Source organism: Ascaphus truei, chromosome 4 (assembly GCF_040206685.1).
Source record: "Ascaphus truei isolate aAscTru1 chromosome 4, aAscTru1.hap1, whole genome shotgun sequence".
NCBI classification, from domain to species: domain Eukaryota; kingdom Metazoa; phylum Chordata; class Amphibia; order Anura; family Ascaphidae; genus Ascaphus; species Ascaphus truei.
This window is the reverse complement of record NC_134486.1, coordinates 208,017,512-208,036,210: the sequence shown is the minus strand read 5'-3', so window position 1 is coordinate 208,036,210 and position 18,699 is coordinate 208,017,512. Positions and strand designations below refer to the sequence as shown.

At 38.1% G+C, this 18,699-nt stretch overlaps 1 protein-coding gene across 3 annotated transcripts in view; it reads right to left on the bottom strand.

The window, feature by feature from the left end:
- Positions 1-18,699, bottom strand: part of ERO1B (endoplasmic reticulum oxidoreductase 1 beta) — a 100,682-nt gene that overhangs the window by 24,001 nt on the left and 57,982 nt on the right. For all 3 annotated transcript variants that reach the window (XM_075596796.1, XM_075596798.1, XM_075596799.1), the window contains exons 2-5: positions 8,833-8,952; positions 7,062-7,145; positions 5,486-5,527; positions 3,477-3,559 (exon numbers count right to left, since the gene is read on the bottom strand). In XM_075596796.1, coding sequence (XP_075452911.1) covers positions 3,477-3,559; positions 5,486-5,527; positions 7,062-7,145; positions 8,833-8,952 — 329 coding nt within the window. The remainder of the gene's footprint in view (positions 1-3,476; positions 3,560-5,485; positions 5,528-7,061; positions 7,146-8,832; positions 8,953-18,699) is intronic.

Here is an 18,699-nt window from a genome sequence, read left to right as displayed (position 1 = left end):
AACTAAGCGTTTCCTGTAAGTGCTAGACAGTTTCTCACATCGGTTTAGAGGAATTTTGACCCATTCCTCCTTACAGAACTGCTTCAACTCAGTCACATTTGAGGGCTTCTTTGCATGGACAGCTCGCTTCAGGTCCTGCCACAACATTTCGATGGAGTTTAAGTCCTTTGACGAGGCCATGCTAAAATGCGGAATTTCTTCTTCTGCAGCCATTCTTTGGTAGATCTGCTTGTATGTTTAGGGTCATTGTCCTGCTGCATGACCTGCTTCAGCTTACGGACGGATGGACTGACATTCTCATCAAGAATCTTCTGATACATTGCAGAATTCATGGTTGTGTCAATGATGGCAAGACGTCCAGGTCCTGAAGCAGCAAAACATCCCCAAACCATCACGCTTGACGGTTGGGATGAGGTTCTTCTTTATGACACAGTGTTTGGTTTTCGCCAAACATTACGCTTGTCATGGAGGCCAAAAAGTTCTACCTTTAACTCGGTTATCCAGAAAACATTGGTACCCGAAGTCTTGTGGTTCATCTATGTGCTCTTTGGCAAACTTTAGACAGGCAGCAATGTCCTTTTTAGAGAGCACTGGTTTCCTCCTGGCTAGCTTTCCATGAACACTTCATAGTCAGTCATTTCTGATAGTTGTCATGAACACACACATCAGCCAAGGCAAGAGTGGCCTGCAGATTCTTCGATGTTACTCTGGAGTTCTTTGTGACTTCCTGGATGATTTGCCAGTTTGTTCTTGGAGAGATTTTGGTAGGATGACTGCTGCTGGGGTAGAGTGACTGTGGTCTTGAACTTTCTCCATTTGAACACTGTCTGGCAGGGGATTGGTGGAGCTCCAATCCTTAGATATGGTTTTGTAACCCTTTCTAGATGTGTGAGCATCAATAACTGCTTTTCCGAGGTTCTCAGATTTGTTGTCAAATGTCCTTTGTTGAAAAAAAGGGAACTTGCTTTCAATACGCCTCAAAAATGAAAAATTGATCTTTATCTGGTGATCTCCAAAGCCCCAGTGTGCAAACACAATGGCTAGATTGAGTCACACACAAATGTTTCAAGGGACCTTGTGGCACACGGTCTATGTACAGTTGGTATGTCACCACTACTCCATTCCACCTTCTCCTTTCTACTACTAATCACTTCCTTGCTTAAAAAAAGATAACACCTTTAAATAGATCTGTGAGCAACAAAAAAGAAAATGCTCATTTAGCGGAACTTACAGCAGTGCCATATTTGCACTGGCAATCTCCAAGAAAGCAAAACTTGCCTAGACAGACATGTACCTCAATTTACTGTCCCCGGAGCCTCGGGAAGAAAAAAAAGCACGGTATCCAGGGACAGTAAATACAGTGGCTGTCTGCTGGGTTTAGTTCTTCCAAATGGGATCCCACATGAAGATATTTCTCGCTGACAGAGAATGCCGTGGGTTTCCCCGGCAGCGGGAACATTCAATTTGGCTACATCTCTATATAATAACCCAGGGGTGAGAGAGATTGATTTGGGGGGGGGGGGGGGGGCGCGGTGCTTAGACGTCCCACGCTCTTCCCCAAAGCATTTAAATTAAATGCCGGGGGAGCATGCGCGAGGCCTCTGTAACTCACTTACCTGATCTCCGGCGGCTTCTGGTGACGCCATGGCAACGGACGCTGCGGGACCACAATGTTGTGTTGCCATGGTGTGGGGGATGAGGGAGGGGGGCGCGCTAGCAGTAGTGGAGCGCAGGCAGGGGGTCGCAGACTTAAAAGTTTGCGCACCTCTGTACTAACCCATAGAGAAGTTATAGTGCTCTCCCTCCAGCGATAAAAATGAAAACATGAATACCTAAAATTGCCAAGCTCCACGAATGCCTCAGTTGCCGTGGAATCAATAAATTTTTGCTAGTAAAGTGTTTCAAATAAATAAATATATGTCCACTTGGTCAAATCTCCTGTCATTTTGTAATGTGCGGACAGAGGTGACCCCCCGGTAGCCATATTGTTCTCACGGACAAGAATACTTGACTAGGAGGTTTTTAAATGTTACATTTTTGGAACCCGAGTAGTGCGGTGTGGCTGAGTGGGACTCGCACATCGTCACCAACATTTTACACAAAAAAAAACAATAAATAGTCTATTGGGAGAGGGGGGTCTTCTTAGGAGACCACCAACTTTGGTGTACATGCTCTTATGTAAATTGAAATCGTGGGTCATTGTAATTTGTTTAATCTTCATTCATACCTCTTATCAACTACTCTGAAGGCAAGTGTTTACTGTAAATATTACTTCTGCCTTTTAATGTCCCCTCTTCAACAGCAATAACCAACACACACGCGTTTTTTTTTTTACATAATTCAATTGGTCCTTGCAATATTTTGGGCAAAAATAGCTTATAAAAACCCTTCAGCATTCTACATTTTCTTTCGTAGACCGATATTTAAAGCAAAGGAATTCTTTCACCATGACCATGCAAGAGCGCTGCAGAATTCTTCCGTAAAGCATAATCCATTGAGCAACATTATATATTATACATATTCTTGCAGACTTTACCTTTGTATTGAACAGTGGGACCTTAGTACTGGAGGATCTAAGAACAGCAGGGAGTGTGTGAAACGAATTATCCTAAACTTAAAAAAGCAATGTAGGGAAACGTCAGTTTCACATACTGTCAAAAAGAAAATGTGATTCTGTTCTATTCTGCTGCATTTCTTAGATCCCAGAACAGTACAGTGGAACAGAAAACAGCACAAAGAAGCCGCTTTAAAAGGTAGCTATCAAAATATTCTAAAAATATAGAATAAACTGATAAATTCAGTGGAAAAAAGCAGGACAGAGAAAAAGAATCTCCTGGTTTCAAAATAGACTTGTAAACTATTTAAGGTCCTTAAAATGTAGTGCATCACACACCTAGAGAACTTTTTCCCCCTCTCAGGGTGAGGGAGGTAGGGAAAGGGGTTATCATGGTTCCCTTAACTCCTTGCTCTCTGTGCCACCTTCTCTCTGACTCACGTAATCCCTCTGGTTCTGCACCAGTACTGTTCTCATCAGTGTGCTCCTTCCTCGTGTCCTCCATCGGTGTGCTAACCCCCCTCATGTCCTCTGTCACTATGCTCCCTTTCAATAGTCTATAGAGCGTCATCGCCTCCCATGCAATCTCTATATGTGGACACAGTGCAGTGGGATCCTGAAAGTGGTAGGCAAACCTCATCATTTTCTACCTTTTTGATCGCAACTGAGGTGAGGAGTGATCACTAGTTTGCTGTACGCAGGATCCTAGCAGTTCAATTATTTTCTGCTGCTGCAGCCAAGTACAAGATGCACCATGCGGTCGCCCGAGAGATTTAGGCGCTCTGGCTGTGCATGAGCTACAGTAGCGTCTGGGGCGGATTTATTTATTTATGGCACCAGAGCATGCTTAATTGTGATGCAGCGAAGACGAATTGCACACAGTTCTCGGAGAAACTTTCACAACACATGAAATAAAACTTGCCTTAATGTAATGTTCACAGCTCCAAGTTTACTAGCTTGCTCACAGGCTTCTATATCGTCATCATTATTTGCTTCTGATGAGTACTGCAAGAGAAATATGGATAAGCCACTGCATGTACACACTACATTCATAAATTCAATCAAAACTCTGCCTTATGAATGGTTCTTGAAAATATTAATTGATTATTTATTGTACATTATTTGGGGAAGAAAAATCCAAAGAAATGTTAGAATGTAACCCTCTGGATAGGAGAGGAGACTGTAATACATTGTTCAGTTAAGTTTTTTTTTTGCAATTTTAGAGAGACAGGGTCCCAAGTAAATTTAGAGCAAAAGTGTAAAGTCAATTTTCTCCCCTTTTTCATCAGGGTTCATATTTAATCTATATGCCACAGCTGATTTGGAGAGTACAGTTACCTGGTACACACACTTTATTGTTACACATCAAATTGTGTGCTCATGCTCCAATATTTCTCTTTATTTGTGGGGGAAGGGTGAGTGATAGTATCAAGTGGTATAAGTGTCTATGCTTAGCAAAAAACATTGCACAAAAACACTTTGCATTGGTAGATCTGTTACATTTGTATTACAACAAAAATATTTGCGAAAGAGGTTTCTCTAGATTTTCAAAGTTGAAGTAGCCATACTGGTCCTGGAGAAGAGTAGATTTGTTCTAGATGGCGATACCAACATGAGTTATTCACGCATTAAACTATAGTATACAGATCTTTCAAAACTTCAAATGTACGGTAACATAACAGTGAGAATAAAGCCTATGGCGAAAGGCAATAAGAGGGGGCGGCAAAAGTCAAGTGGAGTGGATGAAGTATCATCATAAATTAGCAGGAGCCAAATATTCTAGATGTTAGAGGAGGTTGAATAACAGACGTTTGAACAGATGTTAGTCTGTTAACACCTTCTCTGAGATGTTGGCGGTGAGGGGTATTATGGGTTACCATTCTACAAAGTATATGATTCCAATGCTGACCATATTCATAAATTAAAAATATTTTCATGGTAATGGAACATAGATGTATACTCAGCCAAAACTTGTATCAACTCAAATGTAAAATGTTACCTCTGTACATTAAGATATGTTATACATTTCTAAATTGACATACCACCACATTGCAGCTCATTTATGGACTATAGCTGTTTAAACACTTGTTTATATACCCACCATAGCACTTTTTCATTAAGGGAAAAAAAAGTTAAACTCATAACCTATTCAACTTTAATAACCCAATTGTTCGTATAGGGTCATGATAAATTGTAACTGGACTGTATGCTTATATTTGCCTCAAGCTCTGTCAAATGAAGGGTGCTGGCTCTCCGGAGAAAAATGGGAAGCAGTGTATGTATTCAAACATTTTTGCAACAATTAAATTAAAAAACAGTCAGTCATTTTCATTAAAATCAGAAAATGTCTGATGACAAGATCAGTCCATACTAAATGGGTCCTGCACTATACATCCAAGCACAGAATAGGCATTACTTGGGATTAATAGTACTGTAGAAACTATGTAGGCATCAGTTTTATAATATACTGAATTCCAAGAAGCTGTGACACCTTATAAGACAAATGCAAAAACTTTACATTAATACGGGCCCCTTCTTTACAGGCTACCTATGGGGGAAATAGACGAATACAATGCCACATTCTCAAATTTAAAATGTATTTTATGTACGCATTTCATAAGCAAAAAAAATAAATTAGTAGAGCTTTGGTTTGGCGTTAGTTTGATGTATGCTTCTATGGAGACAGTGCTACAAATAAATTGCATGCATCTCCATAAAATAGGTAAACAAATTAGATTAAAAGTGTTTGCGTCTGGGATTTTATGTGCCTATAAAGAATTTGTATATAACTGTATCCCATCACTGTAAAGTATAGTATATAGAATGATGTACAATATAGTTTTACTTCAAAATCGATCCAAAAAGGTAACAAAATCAAACTTCTAAATGTATTTTTGTCAAACTACTATATTCTTTACAACACTTCTGTACCTTGTTGTAGTTCCCCGCTTTAATTCCAACTGGAACTTTATTCTAAAAAAGAAAAGAGAAGCAAAAATGTCTCAGTGCATATCATACAAATCAAAAAGGGAAGTAAATAGTTTCACAATAAGTAAAGAGCGAACAGTCTTGATCTTCCTCAAAGCCTGCTTGCCCAACCTACTGAATAAAAGATATTTGCACACAGTGGTTTCGTTGACAACTAAACCCAGGAACATAAAGCTCACACAATTTATGTCACCTGAAACCTGAACTAAATAATTGCTTTTTAAGCCTTCATTAAAGTTGTGGTTTAACAGGTCTAATTTCACGATTCTTCAAATAAATTAGGTGGGGTAATTAAATATTGACTGTCCGCAAACTGGCCACAGTAATTTTTTTTAGGAATGCAGTTTTATTTAGGTAATTCTAGTGAATTACGCAAAAGGGGCAATGATTTTATAACAGTAATTGCTCAAGTACGACCACACAAAACAAGCTCATAGTTTCGGTCTCCCCCAGGGAAAATACCAGTTTAAATCTGTGGCGCTACGCTGGCCAATAGGAAGCCACGTCATCTGTTGATACATATTATTGGACGGCCATTTAAAACCCAACACAAAACCAGTAATTAACGCTGGTACCTTTACAGGTCAGTATCTCGGGAACAAAGGAGGTCCGAGAGCTGAAAATAATAAGGTTCAGCTCCAAAGAGCCTCTGGTTCCCATTGTGTAAAAAAGGAATGGGAGGCGTAAGAAAAGAAAATCAGCTAGGATTGCTCCTTTAATGAGTTTGTTTTCTGTGGGCGTACTGGAGATAACATATAAGCATTGTTAATTGCACATTTTGCTCAATCCATAAGTATAGTTAATTGAATGTTAACGAAAAAAAATAAACCTTTGCATTGTGGGAAGTCTGCTGACAGTCTATAATTAATAGCCACACCTAACGTATTTGGCACATCGGATGTTAATGGGGGGGGGGGGGAATTGCTGTGTTAAGTTAATAATTATTTACAAATATTGGTTAAAAATATTTGAGCTAGACCCGTTTTTTCACACACAGCATATAACAAAGTGCCTAAAGGTTGCAAGATTATCGTTACTAGCAACAGCACTAGACAAACAAGCAAACATTTTAAGCTCAACTTTCCAATAGTCTTTTCTTCAACTTTTTGGTGGGAGCAATTCATCTTCCCCAAAAAAGGCCTTCAAGAGAAAATACAGATGCAGCAGCAGTATTGCACCCACTGGAGCACGCCAGCAATCGCAATAGTGTGGTAGCCCCACCCCATTACACAAACAACCAACCACATTATAATGGCATGACAGTCCTATATGGTTCACAGATAGTCATCTATATTCACTGTACTACTTGCAAGAACTTCCAAAAACATCCATTGCAGCTTATTACACAAGTTGTCATCAAGACAGCTGCCTTGATGATGGTATAACCGAACACCGAAACGTTGACACGGATACTTGAATAAATAATATTAATTAATAAGCCTGGTTGAGCCACAACTTGGGTAATTTTTTTTTTAAACAAAAAACCATGTAGCATACGCTTTAAAATAAATGTTGATACCTGAGGGCATGGCTCCACATGACAATCTTTAATGGAACAATGACCATCTTCTGCCCAGAAAGGACAAGGCCTCTTCAAATTAACCTACAAAAAAAAAAAAAAAAAAAAAAAAGGAAGGATGTAAAGATAGTGTCTTAAACACATTGTAAACGCTGGATTGCCTAAAACTCCAATACAGGAGGATTTTCAATCCATATCAGGGATTACTATTGCATGGGATTAAACAGCAATATAAATTACAACAAGGAGAGTCAGTCAGCACACCAATGTAACCATCCTAAAGTACAGTCATAATGGTGCATGGGCTGGGGAGAAAAAAAGGGGGCACATAAACATACATATGGGGAACAAAAGCATGAATACAAGCAACAAAATCAGACTAAACGAAATAAAACAGCCAGGACCACTAGCAATAAAAAGGAGAAATAGACCAAATATAAGGGGGGTCATGTATCAGGCACGCCGCTCTTCTTCAGACCTGTTCGCACCTAAGAGTGCTACTTTCCTTTAAAGTCCTGATAAATAAGTGCCCTAATCAGGTCTTCCCTCCCTCCCGGGTGTTGTCTGGCTCCATACTGTGGTCCAGTGCATGTAACTCACAGAGTTGCATGTTACCCTGTATCGTCACAATTTATGGTGCATTTTCACCTTGTAGAATTAGTGTTTTTCTGCTACAACCATTGTGTGTGATAGCTTGTTCTAGTAGGAGTACTATGGGTATCTATTCTATGGTATAAATTTGCAGGCTTAACTCTTTGGAATCCCTATAGAGGAAACGGATAATTAAAAGGTGCAGTCCAAGTTAAAAATATGCATTTATCAGCATGGGTTGGAAGCAAGTGGTTTCTGGAGTAGCATGCATTTCAGCTACAGGGACCCACTAGTTCCCAAGATAATTTACTATACTTCCTGGTTGTTTAAATCCCCTGCATCACGCAGCCAATAGGAAACTGCAAAGGAATGTGTTCCTATTGGCCAGTGTGATGCTGGAGATTTCAGCCTCCATTTTGTTTCCTAGAAAGCAAAATTTTCTTTTTTTCCCTACACTTAATTTAAATCTTAATGCAAAACAATTGAAATCATTTTTAGTTTTTTATTTGCAGAGATCCGGTCTAGACTCACGTTTCGGGTAGCCCCTTTCCTTAGGTGCAAAGTTCACAACATTTTGTTTCCAATGAAGGGAAATATCTTGGGAGGTCCCTGGAGCTGAAATTAACGTGGTTCCGCTCTGGAGACTCCCTTATTTTAACCCATATAAAAAATTAAAAAGGGGGTGGGGGGAAACAAAAAATAAACTGTAGAGGGATCTGCTCTGTGGATTTGCTTTATTTCCAGCTCGCCAACACTGTTCCCAATTTACCGGAAAGTTACTGAGGTTTAAATCTCCCTATAAGGGACACAAAATAGCTGCCACAGTGCCGGCCAATAATGACCTGCAATACAATCCGTTATGACTTTCTTACGTCCATTTAAATCCCCCCAGCAAAACAATGAAGTATCTCTGGAAAAGAAAACAGTGCGGTTCAGCTCTGGGGGACTCTCTGCTTTCCATTGTGTACATTTTTTTTTTCTTAAGAGGGAACTAGAGGGGAAGATTGTTGCTTTAAATCTACCAAGGCTAGCTTTTAAAAGCTTAAAACAATTTAAAGTAGTAATAATTACATGATACAAAAAAAAGAAAAAGAAAAGATAAATGTGACCATGAATTCAAGACAGAACTTACAAAATTATTTGATCATAGTACTTACATACTCATTTACACAATACTTACTTTATAATATCTAAAGTAGTCACGTTCTTGCAACTTCTTTATCTTTGGAAAAATCTTGTAATTGTTGAAGGCATCAATGCTTTCTACATCACAGAAACAATCATCCAAGACTCCAGTGAGCTGTTAAATGAATTTATAATAATGAACGTTAGACACACAAATAACTCAAGGACATTTATATAGAAAGAGATCAAAATCGTTTGATATTGGAATGAACATGCTACCTGTACGCAATCACTAGAAAATGCCTTCCCTGTTCACATGCTTGGAAAATAATCTAATGCTTATTAGAGATTACATACCGCTAGGACATTTGGCCCCCGGCATCTTGCCGCTGCCATTCAACCGCGAAGTAACCGTAACCCCTCACCCTAAAACACCCTGAAAAGCCCTAACCTAACAGTTTAAGCTTACTCTAAAAAGTTTAACCCCTCACCCACTAAACCCGTAAAGATAACTCCTAATACTAATAAATGCTAATGCAATTACCTTAGCGGTGGCTAAATGGCAGCGAGATGTCCCAGTCCGTTACATACCATCTAAAGTAAAGTATGTTTTTCTTATAAACTATAATCCCAACATTAGTTCAGAATTTAGTTGCAGTAAATTGAAATAGACTAAACGTTGCTACCGTATATTTGAAAAAACCTTTCAAATGCATTAAAAATTAAACAAATAAAAAAACATACACAACTGGTCATGTAGATCTGTGAATTAAAAAAATAAAAAAAGGGACCGGGTGTGTGCCGAGCACGCACGTTCTAAGTTAAAATTCTTTGTGTTTATCACTGAAATTGTATTTTGATTTTTATGATTTTGATTGAATGAAAGACTTTTGAGAGTATAATTTATTTTTTCCAGTAGAAATTTCCATAGTATCAGTTGGGATACATGATACTTTAGTTATCATAAGTCAATTGTAAGATACATATATTTTGGTTGTAAAGTATCTAAATGCCGTTACTCTCAAAAGTATTTCATTCAATCAATTGAATTATTTTATTGCATTGGCCTCTACCACCTGTTTGGAAGCAATTCCACCAATCCATCGCCCTTTCAGTGAAGTAGTGCTTGCTCACATTTCCCCTAAGCTTCCAACCCTCACTTTTAACTCAAGGCAACACTAAACTTGTATATAAAAAACAGCCTTTTGTACAGGACAATAACTAGACTGAAGAAGAGAGAGCTGCCTGACATTAATTGTGAAAAGTTTCAGAAGGCATGACTAAGTTCAAAGACCATAGTTTGAGAGCCACTGTTGTAACTGGACCAGCAGAGGGAAATTGAATGCCTTGTTGGTCTTTGCTTTTCCCCTTCTCTTGTAATGTTACCCACCTGGTCACAAAAGCAGTATCTATCAAGGCATTGCTTCAAGCAGCGAAGAAATGGGTTCTAAAACTTCAGTTCAACATTTTTTGTTTAAGAAACCCTATAATTATATGGTAAAATTCTGCAGAACCCCAGAATTCTTCTGCATTTGGTATAATTTTCAAATTACCTGAAAATTTTAGGGAACCCTTTAGAGATGTGTGCCTTGGAGCCCCTGTTGAAAAACTCTGGTTTAAACGAAGATAGATAAAACAAACATTTCCCAGTGGGGAACTATGTGTGGGGCAGATATAACCACCGATATAGCGGGTATCAACATGTTTAAATAAACTATGTTTGCATCATAATTGGAATGCAGAACTTTATGTATATATTCTTGTTATTAGTGAAGCTAGCATTCACATCACTTATTTTTGCGGTGATTGTCTTCATATTTTATGTATACACCAATAGAGTACTTTGAATTTTCTCATTGGGGCTACAAGAACATGAATGTGTCTGGTCAATCTTTGAAAAGGTTTTAATAATAAATGTATTTAAAAAAAAAAAAAAAAAAGTTGGTCACCAAATAGTTATATGTTGTACTTTGTTACTTTGCTCAAATGAAAAAGTAACATCAATACGACAATGGGAAAGAAAAAAAAAAGTGCCTCACAGTAAGTGGTAAACATGGAGCTTACATTTCCTTCACTAGATGGTTGTCATTAGATATAGTGTTATAACCAGTGTTTTGACTACAACCATCTAGATTAGTGGTTTCTCACCTTTCTTTGGTTAAGGAACCCTATGTGAAATTCTGAAGAACCCCAACCATCTCTAATAGCACAAAGTAACAAAGAAAATCTACTAATGAGCTCCAGGAAACCTTTTTAGCCGTGACTCAGTGAAATGTATAAAGGAGTGAAGCGGAGCATAGTGGAGTTAACAACAGCCTAATGGTAGAGAGGTAAAACAGCGGGGTAGCGGGGGTATGAACACACTAAAAAGCGACAACTACACCCCCCAGCATATGTCTAGTGTGGAGCACCAAGTGTACTCACGATAAAGCACTGTTCCCGTGTCCTCCTGGCTTCAGGTGCACCAGCGTGGTGACACCCTCCCTCCGTGGCGTCTCTCTGATCCAGAAATGATAGCAGCAAGGTAGAGGATCAAAAAAAGTCTGACGCTCCTTAAAGGTACAGTAACTCACCAGTAGGTTGTAGTAAAGAGACTTTTATTCACACTACATAAAACGGATACGAGCCATGGACAAGACAAAGAGAACCTCCTGTCTTGTCCATGGATCGTATCAGTTTTATGTAGTGTACCTTAAAGGAGCGGCAGACTTTTTTTGATCCTCTACCTTGCTGCCATCTCGAATAGCGCGTCTGAGATCAGATGCATTGTAAGGAACCCAACCCTCTCTAACAGCATGTCTGTGAGCAGATGCATTGTAAAATCGTATGTAATTGGTACAATCTTAAAATTACCAGAAAATTACAGGGGACTTTTTAGGGACGCCCGGGGAACTCAACGGTTCCAAGGAACCCTGGTTGAAAAACACTTATCTAGACGGTATATCAATATTAAAAAGATTTGAAACAATTATGTTCTACAAGTACAATGGATTTATACCCCTCCATTTATACCCAAACTGACAACTGTATATTTTGTATAACAAAATGAAAGCATGATCCACCCAAGTTGAAAAAGCAGGTGGCAAAGTTGACAACTGTATTTTAAGCCACTAAGGTAATGAAGGGGGGAAGATAATGTATTTTAATATTGTTAATTTTGTTATTATAGCTTAAAATTTATTGCCAATGTGGCTATCTAGGTTCTCCATTAAGAGGCCCTAGTTATCCACAGTGACAATCTATGGTTTTATGTTTAAAATGTGTTTTGAATGTTCTTTTTTTTGGTAAATGTAGATTTTATTTTGGTTAAAGCCCCAAACCACTAGTAGGTACATTTGGCTAATAAGGATATTTGGGCATTAGTCGGGAGGGGGTATGTTTATTAGGGGGTATGGCGGGTAGGTGGGTTAATCCCTCCATTACATTAACAGTTGGCCACAAAGGTAATGAAGATTTTTTTAAATTAAATTACCCCATTTCAGCTTAAGGAACCTCTGGCTTCACAAGATACAGACCTCCGTAGGGGTTTTTGGTATCTCGGCATTGTTTAAATGTCCCGGTCATGTGGGCCGTGACACGGGAGATTTAATCTTGAAGGAGATACCGGTACCCCTTTGAAGGTCTATCTTGGGAAGTCAGGGATTCCCAAAGCTGAAATTAATGGGTTCAGCTCCAGAGACCCCCAGCTTCAATCCTATGTAAAAATAATTATTAAAAACACGAGAGTGCTCTGCTCATCTGAAAGGTGAGCAGCGGTATTCTCTCCCCAGCTCATTGCCCATCAAGGGAGAGATTAACGTTGCAGGATCCCCACTCAAAAGCATGGAAACCCCACAGCGTTATCCCTTCAGGGCAGCAAGACTTTTGTGGTCGCATTTTTCCTCACGGTCACAGAGCACAAGTCTGGCTACATCTGTACTGTACCAAAGTGGTTTGCTGAAATAAGAACATTAACCTTTCAGTTTTAACAACATCAATCATCTACTTAAAAGAGGCAATGAAAGGGGGACTGGGAATAGCAGGGAAGTGGTGATGGTTTGAACAAGCTTTCACTACTGTACCATTGCAAAACCTTAATGGAGAAACAGACTTAAACACTGCACTGTTTCAGTTCAGGCAGGCTTCCTAACATTGGTGAATGTGGAGACAGTCGAAACACACACGAACACCATTTATCTTGCTGTTAAGGAACGGCTTTAGAGTGGAAGACCAATGCATTGAACCCACTGACTTAGTCAGTAAAAGAGAGTCATTGTAAATGTTATGGCGCATGGCTTTTATATTGCACAGGTTCTTTAAACCGGTATTGCTGGAAATTGCTGAACCAATTCTCTTTACAATGAGAAGCTAAAGGCAGAATTGCTGTTACTTTTTCAGTTTAAAAGCCTATGTTTCAGAAATGTATTTCTACAATAGCTGTAAATCAGTATTTGGTGACATTTGTCCTACATCATCAATTGTTAGTCCAAACGCTAGAAAACTTGTCCGGATCAATTGTTAGTAAAAATATATATTTTTAAAAATGTATCACCTAATACTGAAGTACTAATTTATTTTTCACTATAGCAACTGGACTATTTCTACCACTACATCTATTTAAATACAATAGATTTGCTACACAAGATTAACATAAAATTGAGATATCCTTATATTCACCACAGGAAGCTGAACATTTTTAGTGAATTATGATTCATTGCTAATCCTGTCAATTCTGCCCTTTCTTAAAAAGATTTTTTAGATTATAGTTGTGGGAAGAAAGCAAGTTTGTACTTTTCCAACACAAGTCAGAGCAAATCAGTAATGAATCTCAAGGCATTACTTTGCTCCTATGTCAAAAATGACATAAATCAAAGACTGCTGCCTCCAGACTCCCAAGAACAAAGCAAACATTTCGTATTGCGTCGTTTTAAGTTTTTGTCTTGATTAGCGCCACTGGTATAGAAGTCCTTGATGTTCTTGAGACATTGTTAAAAAAAATAAAAAATGTAAAGTTACATACCAAGCAAAATGGCATTAAAAGGCTACCAGTAACTATCAGGGTTTGACTAAAGTACACTACAAAGAGTGCAGGCTAAAGATAATGTTTGGTAGGGCGACCAGATCTTGTGGCTTAGGCTGCGCTTATAGTGCCGGCGACAGAGACGCCGCGTCAAAATAAATGCATTGCCGCCATCGCGTGCGCTTACAGTAAGCGCAACGCAGCAACAAATTGGTCGCGATCGATGGAAGTCATCTCAATATGATTTTTCCAGCGACCGCAGCCCTACGTCGCCGGCACTATAAGCGTAGCCTTTGCTGTGACAATCCCCCAGTATACCAATGAATCCTGCAACAATTGTAATGTGCAAATTAATCTTCCAGTTTGAGTCCAAGTACCCACCAATAAGTATATCTGAAAGGTAACAGGTCTGATAAAATGTGCACTCATCTAGAAACAAGTTTTTAAATATTGGAGCCGATTTAGAATATATTTTAAAAGCTTTGCATCAATAGGCCTGAAAATCTAACTTTCAAAACGTAAATATCAAACATAAGATGTATACGACCTTTGTTAGGATATCCTACGTACAGTATGTGAAGAATGCATCAGCCATTTCATAGCAGCAACGATAAATTCTAAAGCTGGTTATTTTTTTTATTGAAAGTTTCAAAACAGGATTTTTTTCCCCCTACAGTATATGAATATTTTTTTGAATAAGAAAATGGAAGTGGATTATGTTAAAAGAAAAATGAGAAAAGGTAAATTAACTGAAGGCAATTAAACCAACAAGACAATTAATAAAAATTCTTCAGTTTTCCTTTTTTCCCCCCATTAAAAAAATAAATAAATAAATAAACTCGTGGCGTTGGTGGTTAAGAGAAAAATAAAGTGAAACATAAACTTTAGCCTTCCCCCAAATGTAGAAGATATGCGAATCCAGTGCAATTGTTAGCATGCATAATAAACAAACAAGAACTTAACACTGTTTTTTCCTTTAAAGTCATTACATTTCATAGTAAGCCTGCAAAACCTAATTTCCCATTATATAAACGTTGAAAACTGACTTGTTCGGAAGCTGGTACAAACCACTTCCTTTATATGTATTGCATGTTGACGGTGTGAAGTGTAAATAGTGTATTTTTATTTTCAAAAGGCTATTCTGCAGTTTGTTTCCCCATTCTATTATCAATTAAATATTTTAAAGCTTTTTGCAAAAAAAAAAAAAAAAAAACTTTTATATTAAAAAGCAAGGAAATACTTGTGTGTATGTGTCTGTATGTCTGTATGTATGCATGTGTATGTGTCTGTATGTATATGTGTCTGTATATATATGTGTCTGTATGTATGTATGTGTATGTGTCTGTATGTGTATGTGTATGTGTGTATGTATGTATGTATGTGTGTGTATGTGTCTGTATGTATGTATGTGTATGTGTCTGTCTGTATGTATGTGTATGTGTCTGTATGTATGTTTATGTGTCTGTGTCTATGTGTATGTATGTGTCTGTATGTGTAGGTATGTGTATGTGTCTGTATGTATGTATGTATGTGTCTGTATGTATGTATGTATGTATGTATGTGTGTGTCTGTATGTGTATGCGTGCGTATGTATGCGTGTGTGTATGTATGCGTGTGTGTATGTATGCGTGTGTGTATGTATGCGTGTGTGTATGTATGCGTGCGTGTATGTATGCGTGCGTGTATGTATGCGTGCGTGTATGTATGCGTGCGTGTATGTATGCGTGCGTGTATGTATGCGTGCGTGTGTGTATGCGTGCGTGTGTGTATGCGTGCGTGTGTGTATGCGTGCGTGTGTGTATGCGTGCGTGTGTGTATGCGTGCGTGTGTGTATGTGTGCGTGTGTGTATGTATGCGTGCGTGTGTGTATGCGTGCGTGTGTGTATGCGTGCGTGTGTGTATGTATGCGTGTGTGTATGTATGCGTGTGTGTATGTATGCGTGCGTGTGTGTGTGTGTATGCGTATGTATATTTTTTTTTTCTAGATGACCTAAACCACAGTCCTTCATTATATGGGGGACCCCTGGTTCCCAAGATATTTGCATTTTCGTATCAGTTTAAGACAAGAAAACTATAAATGTAGCCACAAATCACCAGCCCAGTGCATTTAGGAAAGAAAGGATCCTGGATGTATGGGAACTGCAATTCTTTTCGGTAGTATCCCTCCGGCTGCAGAGTGAGTCGCGGCAAAGCGCCATTGGGTCACGGCGCAATGGCCGCGACCAAATGTCCCATTCCGGCGAGGACGGCGGCTTTCAATATTTCAACTTGTAAGGCTTTGTAATAAAAGAGAAAAATGGATGATCCGGGGCAACTTTGGATTTTTCAAAAGAAATTTAATCAGCACAAAAAAACAAAAAGGTATTTTTTGTGCCGATTAAATTTCTTTTGAAAAATCCAAACTTGCCCTGGATCATCCATTTTTCACCGTATAATGGATTCTTTTAGGCAGATATCCCTGAACCAGGAGCACCAGTTTTTGCAAGTATTTTAATTCTATTTATTGTGGTGTGCAGCTTTTACTATTATATTTGTAATAAAAGAAACATCATCCAGGAGAAGGAAATAGTTCAAATTCTCTTTATAGAAGAGACGTATTTTGGATATTTACGATGGACACCCTCATACCTAAAGGTTTAAATACCGAATGGGATATAAGGTCCCTCTTGTAATTTTTCCAATTTTTCTTATGTCACATAAAACTAAAGATAGCTTTTCTACATATACAACAACTTATATGCCCAAGACACTGGTCGTATTGTTCCAATTAATCTTTTATTTATGCATTTATATTTCTCTATGTATTAATCATTTTTCAGGTTTAAGTAAGTCCATCTTTCGGTTATTCAGTTCAGATTCTACGGTCTAGATTAATTTATCTATAGATCTATGAATAGATCTTTTGTTAAGCAACAGACAACCAATTCTGGGTTCTACATATACTTTGATAGGTCAATAATAATTTGTATGACCTTTAAAACTATTTATAAAAAGTTTTTCATGAAGATATTTAAGATTTATTGCCCTAGTGCACCTGTCTGGTTTCACGACCATGTCGTAATCGGTTGAGCAGGTTCCACCCCCGCTTTTGAGATATTTAAGATGCACTTAATTAAATCATTAAAATAATATACTATGTTCCTCTTATTACAAAGTCACAGACTGTTCTATATACAAATAAATTAAAAGTGTTCTTACTGTGCTAGAAACGGAGTATCATTATGGATTGTAACAGTGCTTAACTAATCATTATGACTTTGCACGTCCTTATGACAATATACTATACAAAGTATCTATATATGTTATATATATATTTTTTTCATTTTCTAAGCTTGATACATATTACCTTGTTATATATACTTTTAACTTTAAAGTTCCAACTCAATTCAGTTTACCCATTTTTTTTCTGTCCCAACATACTTGTTTATGTGATATTGTCAGCACAAGTATGTGTTCTAATTACAATTAGGGCAGAGGGGGTTAAATAGCATTTCCTCCCCCCCCTTCCATTACACACCTTGAGAAGTGGGCGTGAAACGCGTGGGAGGAGGATTCTGTTTGTCCATGGAAGCTGTATTTTTTATGTAGTTTAAATAGTTTTTTTTTTTTTAACTTTTTTGGCTGGTGAGTTCCGAATTTGTATGGAGCGGCAGTGCTGATCTTTTTTATTTTATTGGATATTACACGGATCGGAAAGACGCCATTGAGGGATGCTGGATACTTTTCAAGTTACTGCATGGCCATGAGGAGAGGGGACGGTGAACCCTTGTGAGTATATTTTGTGTTATTACTCCACACCGAAAAGAATACAGTAGGACACTGGTTAATTGTGACAGCTGCAGCTGACAACCGTGGCCAACATATCTGTGTCATAGTCGGGTAACTGCGGGTCCACCCGGTCCTTTACCCTCTATTAACCTCACAATAGTGCCAATGACTACATTTTGCTCCGCTGGTTAATATTACATTGGAATTTACTATATATCCCTTCAGTACATTCCTGGTAGTTCACAGACGTATTTTTCACTTGTAAGGCTTTGTCCCTGCAGTGATGTGTCAGACTTCGAAGGATCATAGGTTTCCTCTTGAAAACCACACTAAAAATTATTCATTGGTTGCCTCGCCACTACAGAATAACTGTTTAGTTAGAGGAAGAAAATAAGGATGATTCCGTGTTAAAGGATCACATTAAAAAAATCTATAATTACAAATCAGCAATATCTGTTGCAAACACTGTTTAGTGAATGTCATTGGGTGTGCACTATAAAATAAAAGTGCACTATAAAATAAAAGTGCACTGTGGACACCAAGCAACCCTCTACTAAACATTAGTAAGAACTTGGCTTCACCAACAATAGAAAGTCAAGATCATGAAAGAGGACAATTTCCGCACAGCTTTACCTTGTATTGGTCTTTCTTCCCGAAATCCGTTGCCGATCATTCCCATTTTTAAAGGATTGTAATTCAAGGGCATTTTGCAGGACTCTGAATAAAATATTCTGAAAAAAACTATTCTCAAATGAAGACGCTCTTGATCTCAATGATTGTGAAACACCCATGTTAAAGATCAATTACTTTGATCTTTTAAAAGCTAGGAAGTGGATAGTGTAATTTTTGTTAATCTGCAGCTTCAACAATGGAATTATGCAAAGATGAAAAGCATGTCACACAAAAAAAATAAACTAGTGCAAGGGAAATATGGTCAATTAAGCATACAAAAAATGCAATTACCTTTATAATTGTTGGCAAACGATCTAATTTTCACCCGTGTTCTTCCTTTTCACTAGAGCACAAATCAATTGGTAAATGCAATAGTATAGTAGTATACTTTTAATTGGTCTTCTTAGGTTTTAACCATCAAGAATATGGTTAAGCCCTTTTGAGAGGATTCAAATATTAACTTTAGTCGTGCACCAAAATTAT